Raw genomic sequence first — 22,363 nt, 5'->3', positions numbered from 1 at the left:
TTCTTCACCGTTCCTGTGTCTGAGGTGATGAACTCTGATAATAAATGATCAGCAGCATTCACTCGCTAAGTTAAGCACTTTATAACTTTAACCCAGCTTTTCCATATGGCAACAATTCATTTCTACTCATTTCCTTGTTATTTAGAAAAATATACAATATATTGCACTATGGGAATTAAAGGGGCAGCCCTTAAGGTAGCCGATGATTGTCTCTCCAAACTCACACGGATAGCTCCTGTTGAAGTCCGGAAATCACTCTGTCAACCTCATTTCTGAACATCTCTTCTCAAAGGGATTTTCTTGCATCATCTTTAATAAGTAAATTAGATATGTTTATTTACAAATCAACTTTGTCTAACACATAGTTTTACTGTAAATTGAGAGAATATCAGTTTCCATATGGCAACGCTGTGCACAGTGGAATTACAGTGATGTATTGCCCTATTGTTTTTTTTTTTAATAGATAGTCGCATCAACAATATTATTACAGTTATTTATTTCAAGTGTTTATTGTAGTATAGTTGTGTTTATGTATAAGTAACAGAATTATGTTGTCTTTACAGAAATAGGAAGAGTGCAGAGTTAGCTTTTCCATGGGATGAGTGAGGATGAGTGAGCATACAAACCTATCAATTTCTAAAAGAAATGGGCATTTAAATAGAAAAGAAAATTTGTAAAGAAAAATTCTTTACGCCATTTTCCATTGTGTACACCCTTACATGACATGCAAGAAAAAAAAAGGTAAATAGTGCGCACGATTTACTATTTCGTTCCCTCGATTTATAAGTCATGCGCACGTTATACTAATTTGTTCTCTCGATTTATAAATTGTGTACGTGATTTAGTAAAACGTGCGCACTATTTATAAATCAAGGGAACTAAATAGTAAATCGTGCGCACTATTTAGCCTGCTAGTTTTTTACTGCATGTCATGTGCGGGGCTCCGTAATTGTGGTACAACATGGTATCAACTTTTTTGGTTTGTATGATTGAAAATGTGTAATAACTTAGAACATAATGCATACCATAGAGGGGTAATTGCTTTGATATATAAATTGCATATATTGTTTAGGCTGTTGTTTGCCTCATGAACTGACACACTAATTGGTTCACATGTTGGCCGTTTTTCGATCTAAGCTGTGGTTGGCAGAGAGCTGAAATAACTCTCACATTCTACAACAAACTTAAATTTCACACCTGACAACTCATTTACACTGAGATGAGAGTGTGTGTGTGTATGTGTGAGAGAGAGAGAGGAGGAGAACACACTTGCATGTACATATGCACCTCGGCAACAGCTGACTGACTGCACAGACAGACAGAGAGAGACATTGGAGAGAAGTGAAGGAGGGCAGAACAAGCCAACGAACGTTAAAAAAGCTGTGGAGTGAGAGGTCAGATTTGCTCTTCTTCTACTCAGTTTGACTTAAGTTTATTGAGTAGCTGACAAATAACAACTGGTCTTTTTTCACCTCTTTTTTAAGTACATTGGATAGTTTTGCATGTGAATCAGTGCAAAAAATATCTTTTGGTAGTTATTGTGTGTATTTAGCTTACACAGAGAGCTTGATCAGTGCTGAAATAGCCGATTGAGATGCTTCCATTATACGTATTACGTGCAATAACAAAAAGCTAGTTTTGATATGATGCTTTTCTTCTATATGTGGATGTTTTTCATATTAGAGATATGATTGTGATCTCCCTGTTCACGTAACATGTTAAGATTGTGAAGTTTTAAACTTGCATGTTAAGTTTAAACATTTTTCTGCAGGAGGAAAGAATATTGCACCGGTTTATAGAGTTTGCATTTGAAAATCCATCACTGTCATAATTTAACCTGGGCTTTGAGGAAATCCCTCTAAATTTGGGTGGATTTATGTTACTGTTATCTAACAACAGAGTATTTTAGTTATAGGTAAGTATTTTATTACAGGGTTTAATTATGATTTTAATCTCCATGATGATCATTTTTGTATTTGATGCAAAATAGGCATTCTGTTAGAACAACATATGCTCTCGTAAATAGAAAATTTTGCCCCTCCTTCAGGGGGACAAATATCACCCCTCGTTGTGACTCGTTGTGTTATTGGTGTATTTTGGTGTGTGTGTGTGTTATGAAGAGTGTGTAAGATGACCTACCAGCTCTGGTGCATGGAATTCCAGGGTGGGGGAGAATTCTATTTCTGATCCCAGATTCCAGTAGCAACATATACACACACACACACACACACACACACACACACACACACACACACACACACACACACACACAGAAAGGCATGCCTTTACAGTAAGCTTATAAATGCATGTATTAATTCAGATGCAGTTACATCCATCAATTATTTCAGCGTTCTTTAATTTAGCTAGTTTGTGTGATTTTGTGAGCGTTATCTTTAGTATAAAGATTTCTGTCTGTTTTAATCATGTTAAATTGACCACACATTTCAGAGATGTTTATCATCACAACTGACTGACTATATCCAGTTGCGGTCTCGCATGCAACGAGTCCCCCGAGTGATTCACATGGACAGTTGCATGCTCTGGAGAACGGCCAGAAACTCACCCAGGACCTTTTATTATCAGATAGACTCTGAAGCAGTGCAACTACATGCATTGGTAACACATTACAATAAGGTCTTATTTCTTAACATTACCATTATCTAACAAAAAGCAGTGCTTTTTTATATCTTTGTTAATGTTAGTTAATGAAAATACAAATCTATGCATCGTTCATGTAGTTCACAGGTCATGTTAACACACACAACTTTTACTTTTAAAGATGTATTATTAAATATACATTATTAGTTCACTTGTAACAAATGAAACCTTATTGTAAAGTTTCACATTTAGGCACAAGCCGTGATTATGTGTGAATAGTTCTATCGGAGTGACCTCCCTTTTCTACCAATGCATTATTTTGCATGACTATTCAGATTGATTTATTTTTAATCCTCTAAAGAAGTGGCAGTGATTTGTAGGCCACAGATAGAGAGAACCACTGCTCTACAAACGGTTAAGTATTTTTATCAAGCGGACCTGCTCTTGTCATTTACTATTTTGCGTCTTGTTGCTGTGTGTCTTTAGACCCTAAACCTCACCGGGTGTCATTTAAGTCTTTGTTCCCTTGTGAGAAAAAAAAGTGCACTTGTATTAAATATGCACTTGTAGTTTACTTCAAGTCTTAAATGTAAATCTTTTCAAAGCTGTACTTGCGGAATACAATATTAATGGAAAAAATAGGCCATTTAAAGGGAGTGCACTTTCATGGCTGTTTTTAATATACTTAAAGGGTTTATTCACCCAAAATGATGGTTGTTCCAAACCCATAAGACCTTCGTTAATCTTCAGAACACAGATTAAGATATTTTTGATGAAGTCTGAGAGCTTTCCCTCTATAGAGAGTTTAATTAACACTTTCAAGACACAGAAAGGTAGTAAAGACACTTAAAATAGTCCATGTGACTCTAGTTGTCCAACCTTAATTTTATGAAGCGACGAGAAGATTTTATTAAACAATTTTGTTCTAGTCTGTGCAGTGCTGACAACAGTTCAGCGCTTAGGAGTTCGAGTGACTGTACTGTGTTTACAATGTAAACTGGCAAAATAACTTAATTATTAATACGTTAAATAATAAAAGATAAATCATATACATTATAAAAAACAAAACAAAGAACCAGCTCTGGTACATATTCTGTGATTGTTTTGGATTGGGAGCCGCCCAAGGCGTTTCTAATCGCACTGTGTGAAATACTCACTGAACTGCGGCTCAAAACACCACCAGTGAAAACCAGTGTCGCTAAAAAGTTTTGATGGATGGCGGTTGCAATGAAGTTAAAGACGATGACGGTGACATACAGAAGTTGTAGATTAGGCACGCGCGAGTCCGTTATTATTGATGCACAAACAAACCATATATGTGCACTATTGCTACTTTCATAACAAAATATAAAATGACAAGATCAATTAACTTTAATTTAACTTTAAACTACATGCAATTTAGTTTTTAAAGACATTACATTTAAGTTTACACTTAAGTATATTCTTTTAAAGCACTATTTTTACTAACGAGTAGTCTTTTTAAAAAGGAAACTTAATTTTTATAATATATATCTGTTTAGACTGAAGTTTCCTTTCTTATCAACATGACTGAAATGTTGGCTATTGTTATATTGCAAATAAACAACTTGGCTTTTTTCTTTTCCAAAAGCATCTGTGCTAGTTCAAGCGTCACTATTACTATTGCTCAGTGTGTTCTGAACATAGCTCTAACACTTTTAAACTGCTCCATGTAACTCGCTCTGCAATATGTCAAAACTAGAAGATGAAAACATCCAATGAAACAAAAGGCCTGGCGAATGCAGAAGGTTCAAAAGCTCCAGAGACGCTGTAGCCAAGCGTCCGCCTGTTTGCCATGAAGCCTGTTGGAGGATTGTGGAAACAAATGGGTAAACAAGCCCAGATGCTCCTGAATAAACGCTGCCTGATGTGTCTGATAGTTCAGGGGTAACAACAAAACTAGGGCAACAGCAGCCTCAAGCAGGAAACTGGACTTCTGTTACACTAGATTAATACTCCATAACATCCCTTACACACATGCATGTAATCAGTTTAACTGTGTCTTTTGCAGCCAGCTGTGACCATGGCGGACCCTCCAACAGGCCCGCCCGAGGATCTCAACAAAATCAGCTTCTGGATGGTAAGAAAAACGCCCTTCCAACACCTAATGAGCTGTCTTTCTGCGTACCCCCCTACTAAGGCAGCATCATAGTCAAGCTACCTTCATTTATATAGTGCTTTTTACAACACAGATTGCTTCAAAGCAGCTTTACAGTGACAATAGGAAATTAATTTTGCTTTAGAAGAAAAGCTAAAGTAGGTTTTAATGGATTAATTTCTGTTGTAAAAACTCATTTGGCGTCACTTAAACAACACCATCCTCAACTAAAACAGAAAATCCCCAGTGCGTTCCGGACCCCATCCGCATGCCAACAGCACTTGGTGCCCTGAGAACGTGAACCATGAAATAGGTTTGAAATAGTTTTGAAACTATACCATCATCATTATCCCCAGGCCAACCCCAAACAAGACGCATCTGTGAAAACTGACAGCATGTGTTCAGCCTATAGGCAAGCGTGTTTGAATACATATGTGTGCATGTGTGTTTTTAGAGGGGAAGGAAAGGAGTCCTTCACAGGCAGAGTAGTTGACACGGTCTCTGCCGACACTTAAGGGATGCGTTGTGGTCGTGTCTAGGAGCAGGTCTACATCTGATCTGAATCCGGCAGACTACAGTAAACCAAGAGAGAAACTAACATTAGCGTAGATGCCACTCTTCGTATGATGTAACGAGTACATCAGGTGTTATGGGAAGTGTTCCCGGTTCCGGATGACCTAAATAATGCAGCCTAACAAGCAATTAACTGATTTGAATAATAGTAATTGATAATGTTCTATGTGTATCTGTGTGCTATAGTAAAGACGTGTTTTTAGTCTAGATTTAAACTGACAGAGTGTGTCTGCTTCCCGAACAATGCTAGGAAGACCGTTCCAGAGTTTAGGGGCTAAATAGGAATAGGATCGACCGTCTGCAGTTGATTTAGATATTCTAGGTATTATCAACTGGCCAGAGTTTAGAGACCGCAATAGACGTGATGGAGTACAATGTGTTAAGAGCTCGCTTAAGTACTGGGGAGCTAAACCATTTAGTGCTTTGAAGGTAATAAGCAAGATTTTAAAATGTATGCGATGTTTAATAGGGAGCCAGTGCAATGTTGACAGAACTGGACTAATATGATCGCACGTCCTGGTTCTAGTAAGAACTCGAGCTGCTGCGTTTTGGACTAGCTGGAGTTTGTTTATTAAGCGAGCAGGGCAACCACCCAGTAGAGCATTACAATAATCTATCCTTGAGATCATAGCTGAGTTGGAAACTCAAAAGTGACTGATTTGGATTGCTCTACATAGGGTGTGCCACACACACACACACACACACACACACAAAAACCTCTCCTTGAAGAGGTGGTCTCGGTACGCTTTCAAACAAACACTGCAGCGGTTTGTTTGTGGTGAGAACATGATCCGACCTCAAACAGACCCAACTGCCGTGCATTTTAGGATTTAGCCAGCTGCCATATTCAGCTGTGATGTGCGTTGGTAATATTTTCGGAAGATGAGCATGTCACAGATGTTCTCCTAAAGTGACCTGCGATGCGCCTTTGCTGTTTGCAGTGCAGTAAAACATTATTTCCTGCCACATCCGCGCTTCATTCTCGAAATGTAAAGTTTGCCTAAAGTGGTGTATATAAACTGATGTATATATGATGACCAGGGATACAATCAGCCCACGCAGTCGTCTCTCCATTGTATGACTTACAAAAGCGAAGAGATTGTCTGCTTGCTTTTTTCTGGGCACATCTGGCCAACGAGTGATGTTGTCACGTGACTGCATTTTGGTTCGTTCACCAAATCATGAACTGATTCGGACCAGAGCAAGTAGTGTGGTGTGAAAAGGAACCAAAACGGCTGAAAATGATACAAATTTTATATACATTTTTTTTTGCCCTGGGTCCAGACCAAGTGATCTGAACTACAGATGTGAATGAACCCTCAATTCAAAGAGTTTGAATGTTTAATAGCTAACAATGCAATAATCGAAAACATCTAATACTAAATACACATTCAGTTTTTATTGGCATATATCATTCCACGAATAACCATTAAAATCAATGGAACCTTTACATTGCACAAAAAGTTCTTAATAGGGGGAAAATTACAACAAAAAAAGAAGATTTTTACTGTAAGTCTCTCGGGTTCCTCATTGGCATTGCTGTGAAATAATTATTGCTTATTGCTTTTATAAAACGGTTACCACACAATACAACACTTAACAGATAAAAGGACAAGATATCACAGCAGACATTCAAACAGGTTTTTATTGTGAACATAGGACTGACCTGAAGGACATTGGTGAATCTGAATGCAGGTAATACACTTGCTCACTCGATCTCTCTCACACACAATACTCTACTTCAACGAACAAAGCAACACACACGTTTGTTCTCATTGATAAAGAGTGGTTGTGCAGTGATATTTCCCTATTGTATATTATGCAGATGTGTTAAAGTGAACATTGAGCACAGTGCGTCCCCAAACCCCCATTTGGGAAATGATTTATTTTTTATAATCTTTGTCACATAATTTGCACATTTATTTTAGTTAAAAGGGCAAAAATCACTCATTAGCATATCTAAATTTGGTTAGTCCAATCAAGATCATTTGTAAACGCTGCTGTTTTACAGATCAGGGTTATTATATTATATCAGGGGTATTATATTTAGATCATTAATAAGAACATTTTCATTACGTGCCTAGAAGAGTTTTCCTGTTCGCTGTGAAAACATTTAATGCCCGACAGCCTCTGTAGTCTCATTTAGGCACTTGTTAGCAACCACCTTTTCAAAGAAAAGTAAAAGCTTTAAAAAATCACAAGGGGGTTTTACTGATGCATTTTATGTCAGAGAATAAAACATGACAATATCTTGAGCTTGAGTTCACCACAGACCTTATTTCAGGCATTTAACAAAAACCCATTTTAAAAAAACATTAACTTTAGGACAATGGAACCGGAAGTGCTAAAATGCATCATCTATTTCCTTCTGTTCTTAACTCATAGCCAGGAAATTACGTGCGGACAGTGCAGAGGACATCAGAGTCGTACCAAGCTTGTAAAGACATCATCGCATGTATGAAGGACCGGGCTCATGTGGAGCGGCAGTACGCCCGTCAGCTGACCGAATGGAGCAGCAAGTGGAAATCAATCACTGAGACTCGTGAGTGCTACAGTCTGACCTCTCAAAAACATCAGCAGTAATTAGCCATGTTTCCATCCACCTGTTTTTATGTGCATTTTGGGATATTGCATAAAAAATGCTGAATGGAAACATCAGGATGTGCTTAAATTCTAAAAAATACACATAAAAAACGGATACGTCGTTTGAGTCGCATATATTTTCGGAAAAATATATTATATATGGTGGCTTCTCCGATGTTTCTTAGTGATTTATTTTATCACGAAGTGATGATTATGTTCTCTTCGACTCACTGGATGGAAATGGTGTTTTTTTTTGCGAATGTTTTATGCGATATTGCAGTTTTGTTGCCTTCGCAACTTTGGATAGAAGCATAGCTAATGATTGGCTTTAAACACAGACTAGCTCTGCCCACAGTCAGATCTGATTGGTTTAAAATCCGGCTCCACTTTGCACTATTTTCAGAAGTGCCACACCCACTAAAACTGGTGTAGGTATTATTGGAATTTATGAGTTTTTGTATTTGATATCTTTGACAGGCAATTTACAGTTATTGTTGGATCACTTGCTTTAATCTGACAATTCCGTCATCCACCCACCCTTATTTTGATGTTCTTTTGCATATTATAGTTAACTAAAACCATAAAAAAATGTATTTTAAATAAAAAAAACTTTTACTGAAATAAACTAAAATATAAAAATCTCTAAACTCAGTATCTCAGTGGTATTAAAATAGCACCGTTACATAAAGAAAACATTTGCTGCCTGTCAAGTTCAGTTTCAGTTTTGCTTAGTGTGATTTAAATGGATAAAAGTGTTTGCAATTGAGCTCTCTCTCTCTCGCTGTCTCTCTCGCTCTCACTCTCTCTGTCTCTCTCTCTCTCTCTGTCTCTCAGGGCCGCTGTACGGGTCCCTCTTGCGGGCATGGCAGTGCTTTTTCTCATCCACCGAGCGTCTGTCTGCCCTTCACACGTCAGTCTCTCAGTCTTTGGTTTCAGAAGATGGGGAACGCATTTGCTCGTGGAGAAAGGAGACGTTCCCACGGAAAATGTTCTGTGGCTTCAGGGAGTCACATGACCTTGGGACGGCTTTCTCACGTGCTCAGAAGCCCTGGGTGAAAAAATTAAAGAAGGTGATTGTAAGACGTATGCTGACGGTGATATAATCGCTGGAGGTTGCTAATGATTTCAACGAATAGGCGTTAACTGAACCATTTGGTTCAAAATTCTTGTATCATTATATTAAAGCAAGCCAGTAGAATAGAACACATCCAGTAGAAAGTAGTAGAAAGAACACATCCAAAATACATGTTTTATACACTATAGAGCTCCTGAGCTCTATACATTTAAATGACAGTATATATCATTAAAGGCCATAGAGACAGAGCGACACGCATCGTAATCTGAAAGCCACGCCCACCAGGGGGAATACGAACCAACCATCTCCATTGATTTTCTATTGCGGGAAGCGCCTCCTTGTTATTTCTGTCTTATACCAAAAAAAATGACAAGGTGTACAGAAAACAAGCTTAAAAAAACCCAGGAACAAAAACCCAGAAGTTTTTATAAGCTGCTGACCCAAACAACGAGCGTTTAAGGACATAAAAGTGGATGCATGCAATAGAGACAGAGACACGTTATATTGCACTGAGAACTACGCCCACTGGAGGCGAACGTAATCAGTGACAGGAAATATTATATATAAAACTGACATTTGGATATTTGACTAAATGTTTACTGCACACGTAGACATACTGAGTGTCAGGCCAAAATTGACCCATTCCTCCTGCTGGAGCTTCACGTTTTATTGCCTGTATCCTCTTTTGTCTCCTAAAACTCGTTTTTTTTGGGTCGAAAGCTTATAAAAACTTAGTTATGTGTTTTTTTTGCATGTTTGCTGCACACTTTGTCACATATCAGCTTTTAGACATTGTTCTGTTTTTTGTAATAAGTCCGAAATGACAAGAAGGCAGCCTCACGCAATACAAAGTCAATAGAGAGTGTTGGGTTGTTTCCCACCCCAGTGTGGGCGTGGCCTAATTACCCTCTGACTCCATTTTCGCGATCTTCAGTATCACTTACATACAGCAAATTGTATCTATTGTTCTACTTTCAGAAGGTTTTTACTGGGGGGGTTTGATCAAATATCATTTGCATGGTTTTATACAATAGTTTTGATTCCTTAAAAAAGCATTTTTTTTCTGTCTGTTGATTTTATTATTTTGGTTTGTAGAGTTAGGGCTATTCTATAAAAATAGATACCCAAAATCCACTCTGTAAAAACATTTAACACATGTTAGATATGTCAATAAAAGGAAGGAAACAAGAATTGTTCAGATTTCAGCTCTGGAAATGTATGTGCATATTTAATTAGATAATGCCTCAGCAAATTTAAATATTTTTCAGGAAACTTGGGTAACATTTTAGTATGGGGAACACATTCACTATTAACTACGACTTTTGCCTCAATAAACTATAAATTTACTACTTATTAGTAGTTAGTAAGGTTGTTTTTGTATTAAGTTTAGGTAGTAGGTAGGATTATGGGATGTAAAAAATGGTAATGCAGAATAAGGCATTAATATGTGCTTTATAAGTACTAATAAACACCCAATATCCTAGTAGTATGCATGCTAATAAGCAAATAATTAATAGGGAGAATTGAACCCTAAAATTAATTATTTTAATTCATTCCAGAGGGTTAAGGTCAGGACTTAAGCTCCTCCAAACTCACTCATCTTCATGGACCTTGCTTTGTGCACAGGAAGGGGCCATCCCCGAACTGTTCCCACAAAGTTTGGAGCATGAAGTTGTCCAAAATGTCTTGTTATGATGACGCTTTAAGAGTTCCTTTCACTGAAACTAAGGGGCTGAGCCCAAGGTTACCCAACTTATAATTCAAAACAATTTTCTTAATGTACTGTAATAAATCAACTAGGGAAAGTGTGGTGATATCTATTAGTTAAAATTTTTACCTTAATATTGTCTGCATTTATTTCCTTTCATTCAGTTTTTAGTGAGAAAAAAATGATAACTTGACATTGGAAACGTCCTGGTTATAAAGGAGATGAAATAGTTGTATTCCCAATGCATTTAATAGCATAAGTTAGAGACGAATATAACATGAAAAGCATTACGTGATGCTAATAATGTTTTTGTGTATCCATTAGCTGGAAAAGGCTCGTGCAGCGTATCATAAGTCATGTCAGAGGGAGCAGATCACTCAGGAAAAAGAGAATCAGGCCAAACACAACGCCAACCTGAGTGAGAGCAAACTGTCCAAGATTCAGCAGACGAGAGAGAAAGCCACACAGGAACGCAGCAAGGTCCATGAGCAATGAGACTCTACACTGATTTTACAGTTAAAGCCAATTTTTTATGAATTATTTATGCATGTTTTTGCAGGCACGTGACCGTTATGAGAAGGTTCTAGAGGACATCACTGGCTTTGCACCAAGATACATGGAGGAAATGGAGTCTGTGTTCGACCAATCACAGGAGGAGGAGAGGAAGAGGATCAGCTTCCTGAAACAGGCCTTCCTGTCCATTCACAGACATCTCGACATTACCAACAATGAGAGGTTTAAAATAACACACATTTGATTAAAACATCACATTAGCTGCCATAAAACGACTGTGATTGTTGTTGTTTTTTGTAGGGAATACATTAAAGTGTTCAGTTCGTTTTGACAGAAAAAAGGCAAATATGTGTTAGTGTTGATTTCATTTAATGAAACTGACATTCAACAAAAGAAATTGTATGTACAGTATATATTTACTTTCTGCACTTTGTGTGTTAATGTGTATATATTATGGAGGGTTGTTTTTATGACAGAATTAAAAAAAAGTAAAGGTAATTGCGCCTTTTTTTCAGAATTGCGAGTTTATCTCTCACAACTCAGACTTCATAACTCACATTTGCAAGCTTAAATCAATTCTGGGGAAAAGGCAGAATTACGAGATTTATCTTTTGTTCTTGCAATTCAGTTCAGATATTAACTCTGGATTGCAAGATATAAACTTGCAACTGTGAGGAAAAAATGCATAATTGTGAGAAAAGGTCTCTACATCTACTACCTTTTTTCAAATCCAGCTTCCATTAGATAAATGGATAGAGATGGATGGATGGACAGACAGATAGATAAATTGATGGATGTAAGAATGGACAGACAGACAGATAGATAAATGGATGAGTAGATGGATGAACGGATAGATGGATGGATGGACAGATAGATAGATAAATGGATGGATGAATAAATGAACAGAGAGACGAATGGACAGACAGACAGATCGATAAATGGATGGATGAATGGACAGATGGGACGAGATGGATGACTGATGGGCAGATAGATAAATGGATGGATGAATGGACAGATGGGCAGAGATGGATGACAGATGGGCAGATATATAAATGGATGGATGGACGGACAGACAGACAAACATAAAGATGGATGGATGAACGGACATTTAGATAAATGGATAGATGGGCAAATAGATAAATAGATGGACAGACAAACAGAAAAATGGGTGGATGGATGAACGGACAGACAGATGGATGGGTGGATGGATGAACGGACAGACAGATGGATGGGTGGATGAACAGACAGATAGATAAATGGGTGGATGGATGAACAGACAATATAGATAAATAGATGGATGGGTGGATGGATGAACAGACAGATAGATAAATGGGTGGATGGATGAACGGACAGACAGATGGATGGGTGGATGAACAGACAGATAGATAAATGGGTGGATGGATGAACGGACAGACAGATGGATGGGTAGATGAACAGACCGATAGATAAATGGGTTGATGGATGAACAGACAATATAGATAAATAGATGGATGGGTGGATGGATGAACAGACAGATAGATAAATAGATGGATGGGTGGATGGATGAACAGACAGATAGATAAATAGATGGATGGGTGGATGGATGAACAGACAGATAGATAAATAGATGGATGGGTGGATGGCTAGTTCATTCTGCTGTTCACACTTTCTCTGATGAGACCTGTTTCCTGTTTGTTCATGTGACGTTCCATCAGCTGCAGTGAAGTTCATTGTCCTGTCAAAAAGCCTGAGTGTCTGTATGTGTGTGTTGTGTGTGTGTGTGTTTCAGTATAAAAGCAGTGTACAGTGAACTACATCACACACTCATGTCCATCAGTGAGCCTGATGATCTCCGCTGGTGGAAGAACAACCACGGGCCGGGCATGCCGACTGACTGGCCCCAAATACAGGTGTGTGTCAGCTTATGCATTCACATATCACCACAAATGATCCTATATTAATCATAATCTAGTGTTTCACGACTTGACTATTCATGAAACAAATTTAAAAATGTCTACCGGACCCATGTGGTTCTACTTTCTTATTGTTGGCTTTGTGTGTTTTTCTCTTGTAATCTTGTCTGTGTGTTTTTGGTGCAGGAATGGAATCCTCCGATTAAAAAACAGAAACCAGGAAAGAAACCAAAAGCACACAGAGGACCTGAGGAGAAAGCGTAAGCTAAACACACACACACACACACACACACACACACACACACACACACACACACACACACACACACACACACACACACACACACACACACACACACACACGTATTATCTTAGTAATAAGAGTGATTTGTTTATGTAGAGTTTGACTGATTTAATATTATATTTTATTACTAAAACGTGATTTTTTTTTCTTTCTTTGCTGTTGACTGTATTTTCAGATTTATAGAGTGATAAAAAGAGAGATTAAAAATCCCTAATAGCTCTAATATGTCAACAAAATGAAGCAATTTTTCACATCTATGTTCTGGAAATGTATGCAAATGCATGCATATGTAATTAGATAATGCCTCATTTAAATATTTAAACATAATATTTCAAAAAACATATAAATACAACTGTCTTGATATATATTAGTCTACATTTTTACCCTATTCACCTGTAGTGTCTTGCCTTAACTGAACGTTTTTGCGCGTAACGTGCTCTATTATGATGTCAAAGGTAATATTAATTAAATCAAGTTAATTAGAAAATGAATCAGATTATGAAATGTGTAAGTATTGAGCAGCGGCAGTGATTATAGCGGCGAGTCTCTTTGGGCTTTAAATCCTTCTTGCGGAGCGGATTCAGGCTGGATGAGGGATGATTGTGAACACAGAGGTGAAGTGTGTGTGATCCTGTTGCGTGCTCAGCTTGACCTTCATTTCCACTGTGATGAATGAACTGGAGCTGATTTCATCTGATCATCTCATCAGCCTTCAAAAGAGTGAAGACATGTTTTTACACAAGATGCATTAAAAATGCACATTTTTGTTTCTAGCATATACCGGGACGGCAGTCACTGAATTAAACATGAGGTCATGTGACAACAATGTGGCATGCTACTTTTTGAAATGCTTATTGTTGCACGATGCATACTTAGTCTTAGTTCGCAGTCTGTGAACATTCCCTTCTTTTACTTTCATTTTTCTTTGAAGTTGAAGTTCAAAAATAATGATGTATAGAATGTAATGTCATAGAATTTGAAAATGGTAACATGGTTACCAAATGGTAATGTCAGCATTGATTAAGTGGTTAGTGAGTTTTTAATGTAGCAATTTTCAAAGTTTTATTGTTGACAGTAGGTATAGGGTTAGTTTAGGCTGAAGTATGAATGTTCTCATTTTATGGGTTAAATCAGGTAGATATAGCTCTTTAAGGTAATATTAGCTTTGTTGTCTCACTCTTTGGTTTCAAATCACACAATATGCATTAAAAATTCACATTTTTGTTTCTGGCGTGAGACCAGGATGGCAGTCATTGAATTAATCATGTGACAACAATGTGCCATATGCTTTTTTAAATGGTTATTGTTGCATTATGCATAGTTTAAAATAGTATGTAGTGCATGCAGGAAACAGTCTGAACATTTCATTCTTTTCTTTTACTTAAATTTTTCTTTGCTTTCAATGTTCCAAAATAATTATATATATATATATATATATATATATATATATATATATATATATATATATATATATATATATATATATATATATATATATATATATATAATATATAAAAATATAAAAAATATTCATCTGTCCCTTACGAATCAGTCCCTTGCAGGCCAGAAGCCCTCAAATTCTACTTCTTTTTCTTGGTCCAATTTTAATAATAATCTTTAATGCAACTTTTTTTGGGAGATTTAAAAATATATTTGTTATTTACCTCTTAAGGCCTTTGCACACTGCCTCCGAAACTTTCGTCCGTAAAAAAAAAATGCGGAACAGGTTCGATTTTCTGCGTTTTTGCATCCGTAAAAAAGCATTTTGAGAAGTTTTGAAACCTCAGAGCCACCATATTATTGTATCCAAAATACTACTAATATTATTATATCACAGCTATAATTATAGCACACCAAGTCCCTGTAAAACCCGTGTGCTTACGTGTGTGTGTGTCTGTGTGTGCGCGTGCGCGTGCATGTGTGTGCGTGTGTGTGTGTGTGCTCGTGCAGATCCATATAGACATACTGCCAGTCTGCTCAGGATCAATTGATTCACGTAAATTGGTGTTCTTCTTTTTAATATGTGGCTCTAGTATCGCTAGTAAAGCATCAAACTGAGCCACTGACACTAAGTAAACTTTGAATCTGTCTGGATAATCTGGATAAATATTGAGATGGAAATCTCCTTACTCTCTACGCGATCACAGGAGTGGATGGACCCAATATTTCCTCTTTCTTTTTCTCTTTTTAAGAAGAGAGAGGACCAAAAAAAAAATCATCCTCACTACCTGAATACGTCATTTTATATTGTTTTGTGTTTTATCCCTGTAACGCATTCATTAATACGCATCGGACTCAGTGTGCAAGGTCAGAGTGTGTGAGCGTGACAAATTTTTCGGATCACAAATACGAAAAAATGCATGCGAAAATATCGGACTCATTGTGCAAAGGCCTTGAATAACTAGATTTTATGCGTAAATATTATAATTTAAGCACATTATTCATATTATTTCAGCTTAATTTCTGAATAACTCCTCATTTCATGCATATCCATTTTAATTCAGCTCAAAATAATCTTACATTGGTTGCCTTTGCTGACCACTTATGGAAGAAAAAAAAATGATATAACATATTTCATGACTCTTGCTCTAGATGACCTTACAGCTCTATATGGAGCAGATGAGCTGTTCCGCTGGGTCCTAAAGTCAGTTCTTGAGTTTATTCACAGATACAGAGACATTATAAAAGCATTTTTTGGTAAAGTTTAATTTTAACATTCATTTAAAATGTTAGGGGTGTTTCTATGTGTACTGAAGCATTCCATTAATTCCCTAAGGGGGTCAAAGTGACCCGTGATGGGAAGGATTTGTTAGTTTTTGTTTTAAATTTCAAGCACATAAACGCCTCGAATCCAGTACATTTTTGTCTATCCGTGGTCCATGCGACAAAAGGGGATCCTTGCGAAAAAAATCACCCATAGGATTCTAAGTCACTTCCGTATCGGCTTCAAGAGAAACTGGGGGAGGTTGCCGCTTGGTTTATGTGCTTTAACCACTTCAGCTCTGCTTCTTGAATTTTTTTTCCGAATTAGGCATATCTGAATTTAAAAGAGCGCCCTACCCACATACTTTGGAGTTAATGGATAAAAATTGTCTCATTTTACAGAAAACAAACTAAATTTTAACACAGTGGTGGAATATTGCATATATTATATTATATCTATTCACAATTTTATGATGAAAATGTATAAAAAATTAATATTTTGATTTATTTTTAATTTATTTATTTAAAAATCTATATTTTTGTATCTTTTTGGTCTACAACCTTTCTGGTTGGTCTAAACAGTTTCTGTTGATTCTAATAATTGGCACTAAACAAGGAAAAAAATAATTTTCTTTATCTCCTTCCAAAAAAAAGTTATTGAGATTTATCTGTCCAAACTATCTAATAACTCCTACTCATCTGCATTGACATAAGCCTGCCACTAGCTCCGCCTCTTCAACTTTGTAAAGGGCTCTGATTGGGGCATCTCAAGATGGGGCATTATGCAGATTAGTTAAATCTTTAACACTTTGTAGGCCTTTTACATTCACGAACAGCTATATTACACACCGCATGGAAAGTAATATTTGAAAAAGCCTAATTGGGGCAGCCAACCAGGTACTGCGACATGACTTTTCCTCCAAGAGTTTATGCGTTCTGACCTTTATGAGTTTTGTAGTCCTTTCCTCAGAGACGCATCTATAAAACATTCTGCTGCCACTTCCATGCTTCACGCTCAGGACGCTGTGTTCATTGTGATACGCTGGCAATCTTAAGCACTCAAGCATGGATGCCCAAATGTTGTCATCTTCCTCTTCCTTTTGGCTGAGCTCCAGTTGAGAGGTTTTTATTTTTATGAACTGTGGTCTGGTGCGTTTTTTTCTGCCATGAGGACTGTAACTCCTTTAGGCATGATTGTCTCCCTTAAAACAGCTTCTCTTATGCGGACACTGTGTTTTGGAGGGCAGCCAGTCCTGGGCAGATTCACACTTGTGAATGTCACCTTTTTAATGATGGTGTTCGGTGTGCTTTAAGGTATACTCAATGTTAATGGCTGCAAGTTGTGTTTAGTGAAGGTTTTTGTGGAAGAAGAACTAATCAGTGTTGGCGAGGTTTCCTTTAGTGTTGTGTTTTGAGTAGGGCTGTCAAAATTAACGCGTTAACGCAAATTCTTTTTAACGGCACTCATTTTATTAATGCAGCGCACATTTTCTGTTTGATCCAAGGCCCATAGTAATAGAGAAACTGAGATCAGCCATAGACATAAAGGATGCAGCAGCAACATTAATATGGAAAGAAATGGCTTAAAGGTGCACTATGTAGTATTTTTGCAGTAAAATATCCAAAAACCACTAGGGCGGTGTTATATATTTTGTTCAGTTGAGTACTTACAATATACCAAATGTTTCCATATATTTGTATATTGTGAGAAAATTGCTATTTTAACTAAGGACCAGGACGTGTCAGCATAGTGTCTGAGGGAGTCGCCTGTCAATCGCATCATATCTGCGTTACCCTCGGTTTTATTCTGCAGAAGCGCTTTTCTCTTAGCAGTGTGAACATGTCACAGCAACGCCGAGCGAACGCACAGAGGAACGTCAGAACATCATTTTAAACACACTTAAATGTATCTGATATGATGAACAGAGCTGCTTTACCTTATAATCATGACCGGAAACTCAGAAGTGCGACTGTGTCCTGTCCCGACATAATAAAAGTCCCGGTACTCATGATTCGTGTGTTTGTATAACAATCGCTTCAGCGGCCGTGCTCAGCTCCTAAACACTCAGTCATGCTCTGCTTTACACTACAGTAACGTTAATAGCTGCATCCATGAACATGATTTCTGCCCGAGTCCTATTTTCCACCGGCTGTGAGGTGAAGACCACATGTCCCAAGATGCTGCGCTCACACTTGGCGTCATCAAACTACGCCTTTGTTTAGAATAGGCGCCCTCCAGTGGACGGAAAGTAGCATAGTGCACCTTTAACAATAACATTACTCTGAAACAAGTGTAGTTATAGCCTACATAAGCTACCATATTTTCTGCTAAACTTTTATGAGACTCCAGGTCAAAAGAAAAAAGTGCGTTTTTATTTTTTTCACTGAGCACATTCTCTGCAGTCTGAGCATGACGCGCTGAAAAGCTCACTTTCGCTCTCCGAGGTAATCATTAACACCATCACCACTTACAGTACATGTGTTTTATTGAACTAAATACATTACAATTGGCTAAAACGAATACGCAGGTTACTTTTCTGAACAAGAGCACTCCTCAATCCGTGTTTATTTTACACACTGTTCGCGTGAATTGCGGCACAGTTTGGCACCCACACACACAATATCGGCAGTTCAACAGGGAACGCGCATCTCTTAAAGGGGCCACACTATATTCCTACTCGTGGAATATGGACCTCATCCAGGTATGGTGTGGTTCTGGTGCGCTCTCAGGTCCGTATGACAGCTTTCACAATACCAATTTTTCATACGAACTGTGCCCTGCTCTGAATTAAACTGCCAGTGTAAAAACTCCCTATATTTATATTCTTAAAATGAGAGAAATCTGCTTATTTTGAATTTTTAAGCTTAGGCTTAAGAGACATGAAGGAGTTCTTTGAAAAACATCCATGACCTTTGATGATAAATGTCTAGTCTTCATGCTCTGAGTATGGGTTCACTAATAATAAACATACATTTGCATAAAGCATGCATATTTGTCCATACCCATGTTGATTAGAGTATTAAAAACTTAAACGCATATTAATTTAAGGTACATTTAGAACTGATAAACATGTGATTAATCGCGAGTTAACTCATGACAATATGCGATTAATCGCGAGTTAACTCATGCCAATATGCGATTAATCGCGATTAAACATTTTAATCGATTGACAGCCCTAGTTTTGACACATTCAGGAGCATGCATTTGAATTACACTGTATATAATATAATAGCATAACAGTATATAAATAATACTAAAAATAGCACTGTTTGCAACGCCTCAGGAGTTGAAGTGAAATTGAAACGACTCTGCTTTCTCTCCATCTTCTCCCACAGGGTCATGATTGGAGGTGTGCGTGTGCGAGCGATGTACAACTACTCCGGAGAGGAAGAGGACGAACTGTCGTTTAAAGCAGGTGATGCTTCGGCCCGTCTGCAATTAAACTGAGAGATGGTCTATGAAACTGAAACTCAGTGTGACGCCTGTCTCTCTGTCTCACAGGTGAAGAGTTCCTCAAGGTGGAGGAGGAGGATGACCAGGGCTGGTGCTGGGGGGTGAAGGAGGGCGGAGTCGAAGGATTTTATCCAGCCAATTACGTGTTGCCTGTGCAATGACATCAGGAGCCATAGCTGAGGCACAACCATGCTCATTTACAGTTATACGAAACATTTATATGGTCTGAATGTCATTGCATTACAAATAACTTTTCTTTTAGACTTTTTCAACACTGTATTTATTGTCATTTAAAACCATCTTAGTGTTTTTGTGAATTATTTTTTCCTCTTCTTGAAAAGTGTTTCTGAGTTTGTACTTTAGTTTGATATTTCATCTAATGTAGTGACATTCAGATATTTTAAGTGTCTGAAGTGCTGTCAAATCAATGAATCACGATTAATAGCATCTAGCATAAAAGTCTGGGTTTATATAGTGTGTGGGTGCATGGCTCTTGCATTCTCAATGCAAGATCTGGACCAAAAATGGATGCACCTCTTGGTGGAAATAACATCAGAGCATTTATGTCCATGAAGAGGTGCATCAGCTTTTGGTTCTGATCTTGTATTGCCAATGCAAGAGTCCAGCAGTGTGTAAAGTCTCCTCTGCACATCCCAAAGACTTTCAGTGAATTTAAGCTCTGGACTTCATGTGTGTGAATGATTCTTCATGATCGCTCACAGCCATTCTCTCTCAGTCTGAGCTGATGAATCTGGACACCCTCATCCTGGAATATGGCCATGATGGGTCTTTCACGTGACTGATTAAGAAATAAAAAGCTACACACTCCATCAGTGAGGGATAGAAGAACTTTTGTCAAACTTTTTTTTGTTGTTGTCCGGGCAGTGTGTATATATGCATACGTATATATTATATAATACACAAACTTTTATGTTAGATGCAATTTAATCTGAATTTGACAGCCCTAGTCCAAATACTTCCACCATATGAATGGCAAAAAAAAAAATGAAGTTGTGTGTTTATCGGAAAACAACCTACAACTACAACCAGTGTTTCTACAGACCAAAATAAAAATAAAATATAAATTCTCTTTCATGAATGGAACCTTTACCTCTTTATTTAATAATATGGGATGTCATTAATTTTAATTAACACATTTCTGCTTTTGGAAAACCTCCAAGAGAGCCAGAGACCCGCAAATGATTCAAGCAGAGTCAAGAAATGGCCTCTTTGTAATTTATATATTGCTTAATGAGGGGTTGTACAAAAACCAGTAGGAGCTTGTTAGAAAGATTACGGTGCACTGGAGAAAAAGCCTCCATTATCATCAGAGCCAAATCCATATTATATTTCACCTACAGGCTTTCACACCTGACAAAGAGGAAGGAATAAAACTAACGTTTCTGTGCATTGAACGATCAGCTCTGGCTCTGTCACACACCCAGGACCGAACAAGGATTTTTACAGGTATCTGGATAAACGTCAAGAAACAGGTGCGTAACTATAGCAACCGGTCATTAATCCTGGAATGACAGGGACCTCTGGTGGTCGATCCGAAGTCACATCTCTCCATCTGTTTAAATGCTGAGAGAGAATTTAAAGGGTTAGTTCACCCAAAAATGTAATGTCTGTCATTAACTCCTCTCCATAATGTCGCTCCACACCCGTAAGACCTCCGTTCATCTTCACACACAGTTTAAGATATTTTAGATTTAGTCCGAGAGCGTATGCAAGTGTGTGCACACTATACTGTCCATGTCCAGAAAGGGAATAAAAACATCATCACAGTAGTCCATATGAGGCATCAGTGGGTTAATTAGAGTCTCTTGAAGCATCAGAAATACATTTGGGTCCAAAAATCACAAAAACTACGACTTTATTCAGCATTGTCTTCTCTTCCGGGTTTGTGTTCAATCCTCACATAAAGATTCAAACGGTTATAAATCAGCATATATTGATTCATGAGTCAGATCGCCAATGTCACGTGATTTCAGCAGTTTGACACGCGATCCGAATCATGAATCGATTCACTGATTCATAACCGTTTGAATCTTTATGTGAGGATTGAACACAAACCCGGAAGAGAAGACAATGCTGAATAAAGTCGTAGTTTTTGTGATTTTTGGACCCAAATGTATTTTGGATGCTTCAAGAGACTCTAATTAACCCACTGATGTCTCATATGGACTACTGTGATGATGTTTTTATTCCCTTTCTGGACATGGACAGTATAGTGTGCATACACTTGCATACGCTCTCGGACTAAATATAAAATATCTTAAACTGTGTGTGAAGATGAACGGAGGTCTTACGGGTGTGGAGCGACATTAGGGGGAGGAGTTAATTACATATATTATATTTTTGGGTGAACTAACCCTTTAAGACTCAAAGCTTGTCTATTTGACCGTTTGTAAGAAGTGCAGTTTAATTACCTGGGGATTTGTGTTGAAAGAAGTCTCTTCTGCTCGCCAAGGCTGCAATTATTAGATCAAAAATACGGTAAAAATGTGAAATATTACCATTTAAATCATCTGTTCTCAATGTGAATATATAGTGAAGTGTGATTTATTCCTGTGCTGTTCCTGATTTAAAGCTGAATTTATCATCATTACTCCAGTCTTCAGTGTCACTGATCCTTCACTAATCATACTATGATGATTTACTACCCAAGAAACATTTATGATGATTGTCAAACATTATAAATGTATTTACTGTCACTTTAATGCATCCTGCCTGAATAAAAGTATTAAATTCTTAAAAAAAAAAAAAAAAAATTACTGACCCCAAACTTTTGCTTGAAAATGTTAATTCATAAAACAATTTATGCCTGCGTTTTCTTAGCAA

General features: G+C 37.5%; 1 protein-coding gene across 2 annotated transcripts; it reads left to right on the top strand.

Moving 5' to 3' along the window:
- The first annotated feature begins 910 nt into the window (after nt 1-910).
- On the top strand, nt 911-20,577 carry zgc:91999 (uncharacterized protein LOC445104 homolog). 2 transcript variants are annotated; one of them, XM_067435433.1, is made up of 10 exons: nt 911-1,394; nt 4,628-4,696; nt 7,673-7,829; nt 8,705-8,940; nt 10,978-11,133; nt 11,213-11,388; nt 12,935-13,055; nt 13,245-13,318; nt 19,402-19,481; nt 19,568-20,577. In XM_067435433.1, exons 2-10 carry the CDS (start codon nt 4,640-4,642, stop codon nt 19,678-19,680), a joined length of 1,170 nt encoding a protein of 389 aa, XP_067291534.1. In that variant the 5' UTR covers nt 911-1,394; nt 4,628-4,639; the 3' UTR covers nt 19,681-20,577. The 2 variants fall into 2 exon arrangements, with proteins under 2 accessions (XP_067291534.1, XP_067291535.1); XM_067435434.1 differs by lacking the exons at nt 911-1,394; nt 4,628-4,696 and adding an exon at nt 6,515-6,982.
- Nucleotides 20,578-22,363: the final 1,786 nt, after the last annotated feature.

Source organism: Pseudorasbora parva, chromosome 24, assembly GCF_024679245.1.
Source record: "Pseudorasbora parva isolate DD20220531a chromosome 24, ASM2467924v1, whole genome shotgun sequence".
Lineage (NCBI taxonomy): Eukaryota > Metazoa > Chordata > Actinopteri > Cypriniformes > Gobionidae > Pseudorasbora > Pseudorasbora parva.
This window is presented reverse-complemented; position numbering and strand designations above follow the sequence as displayed.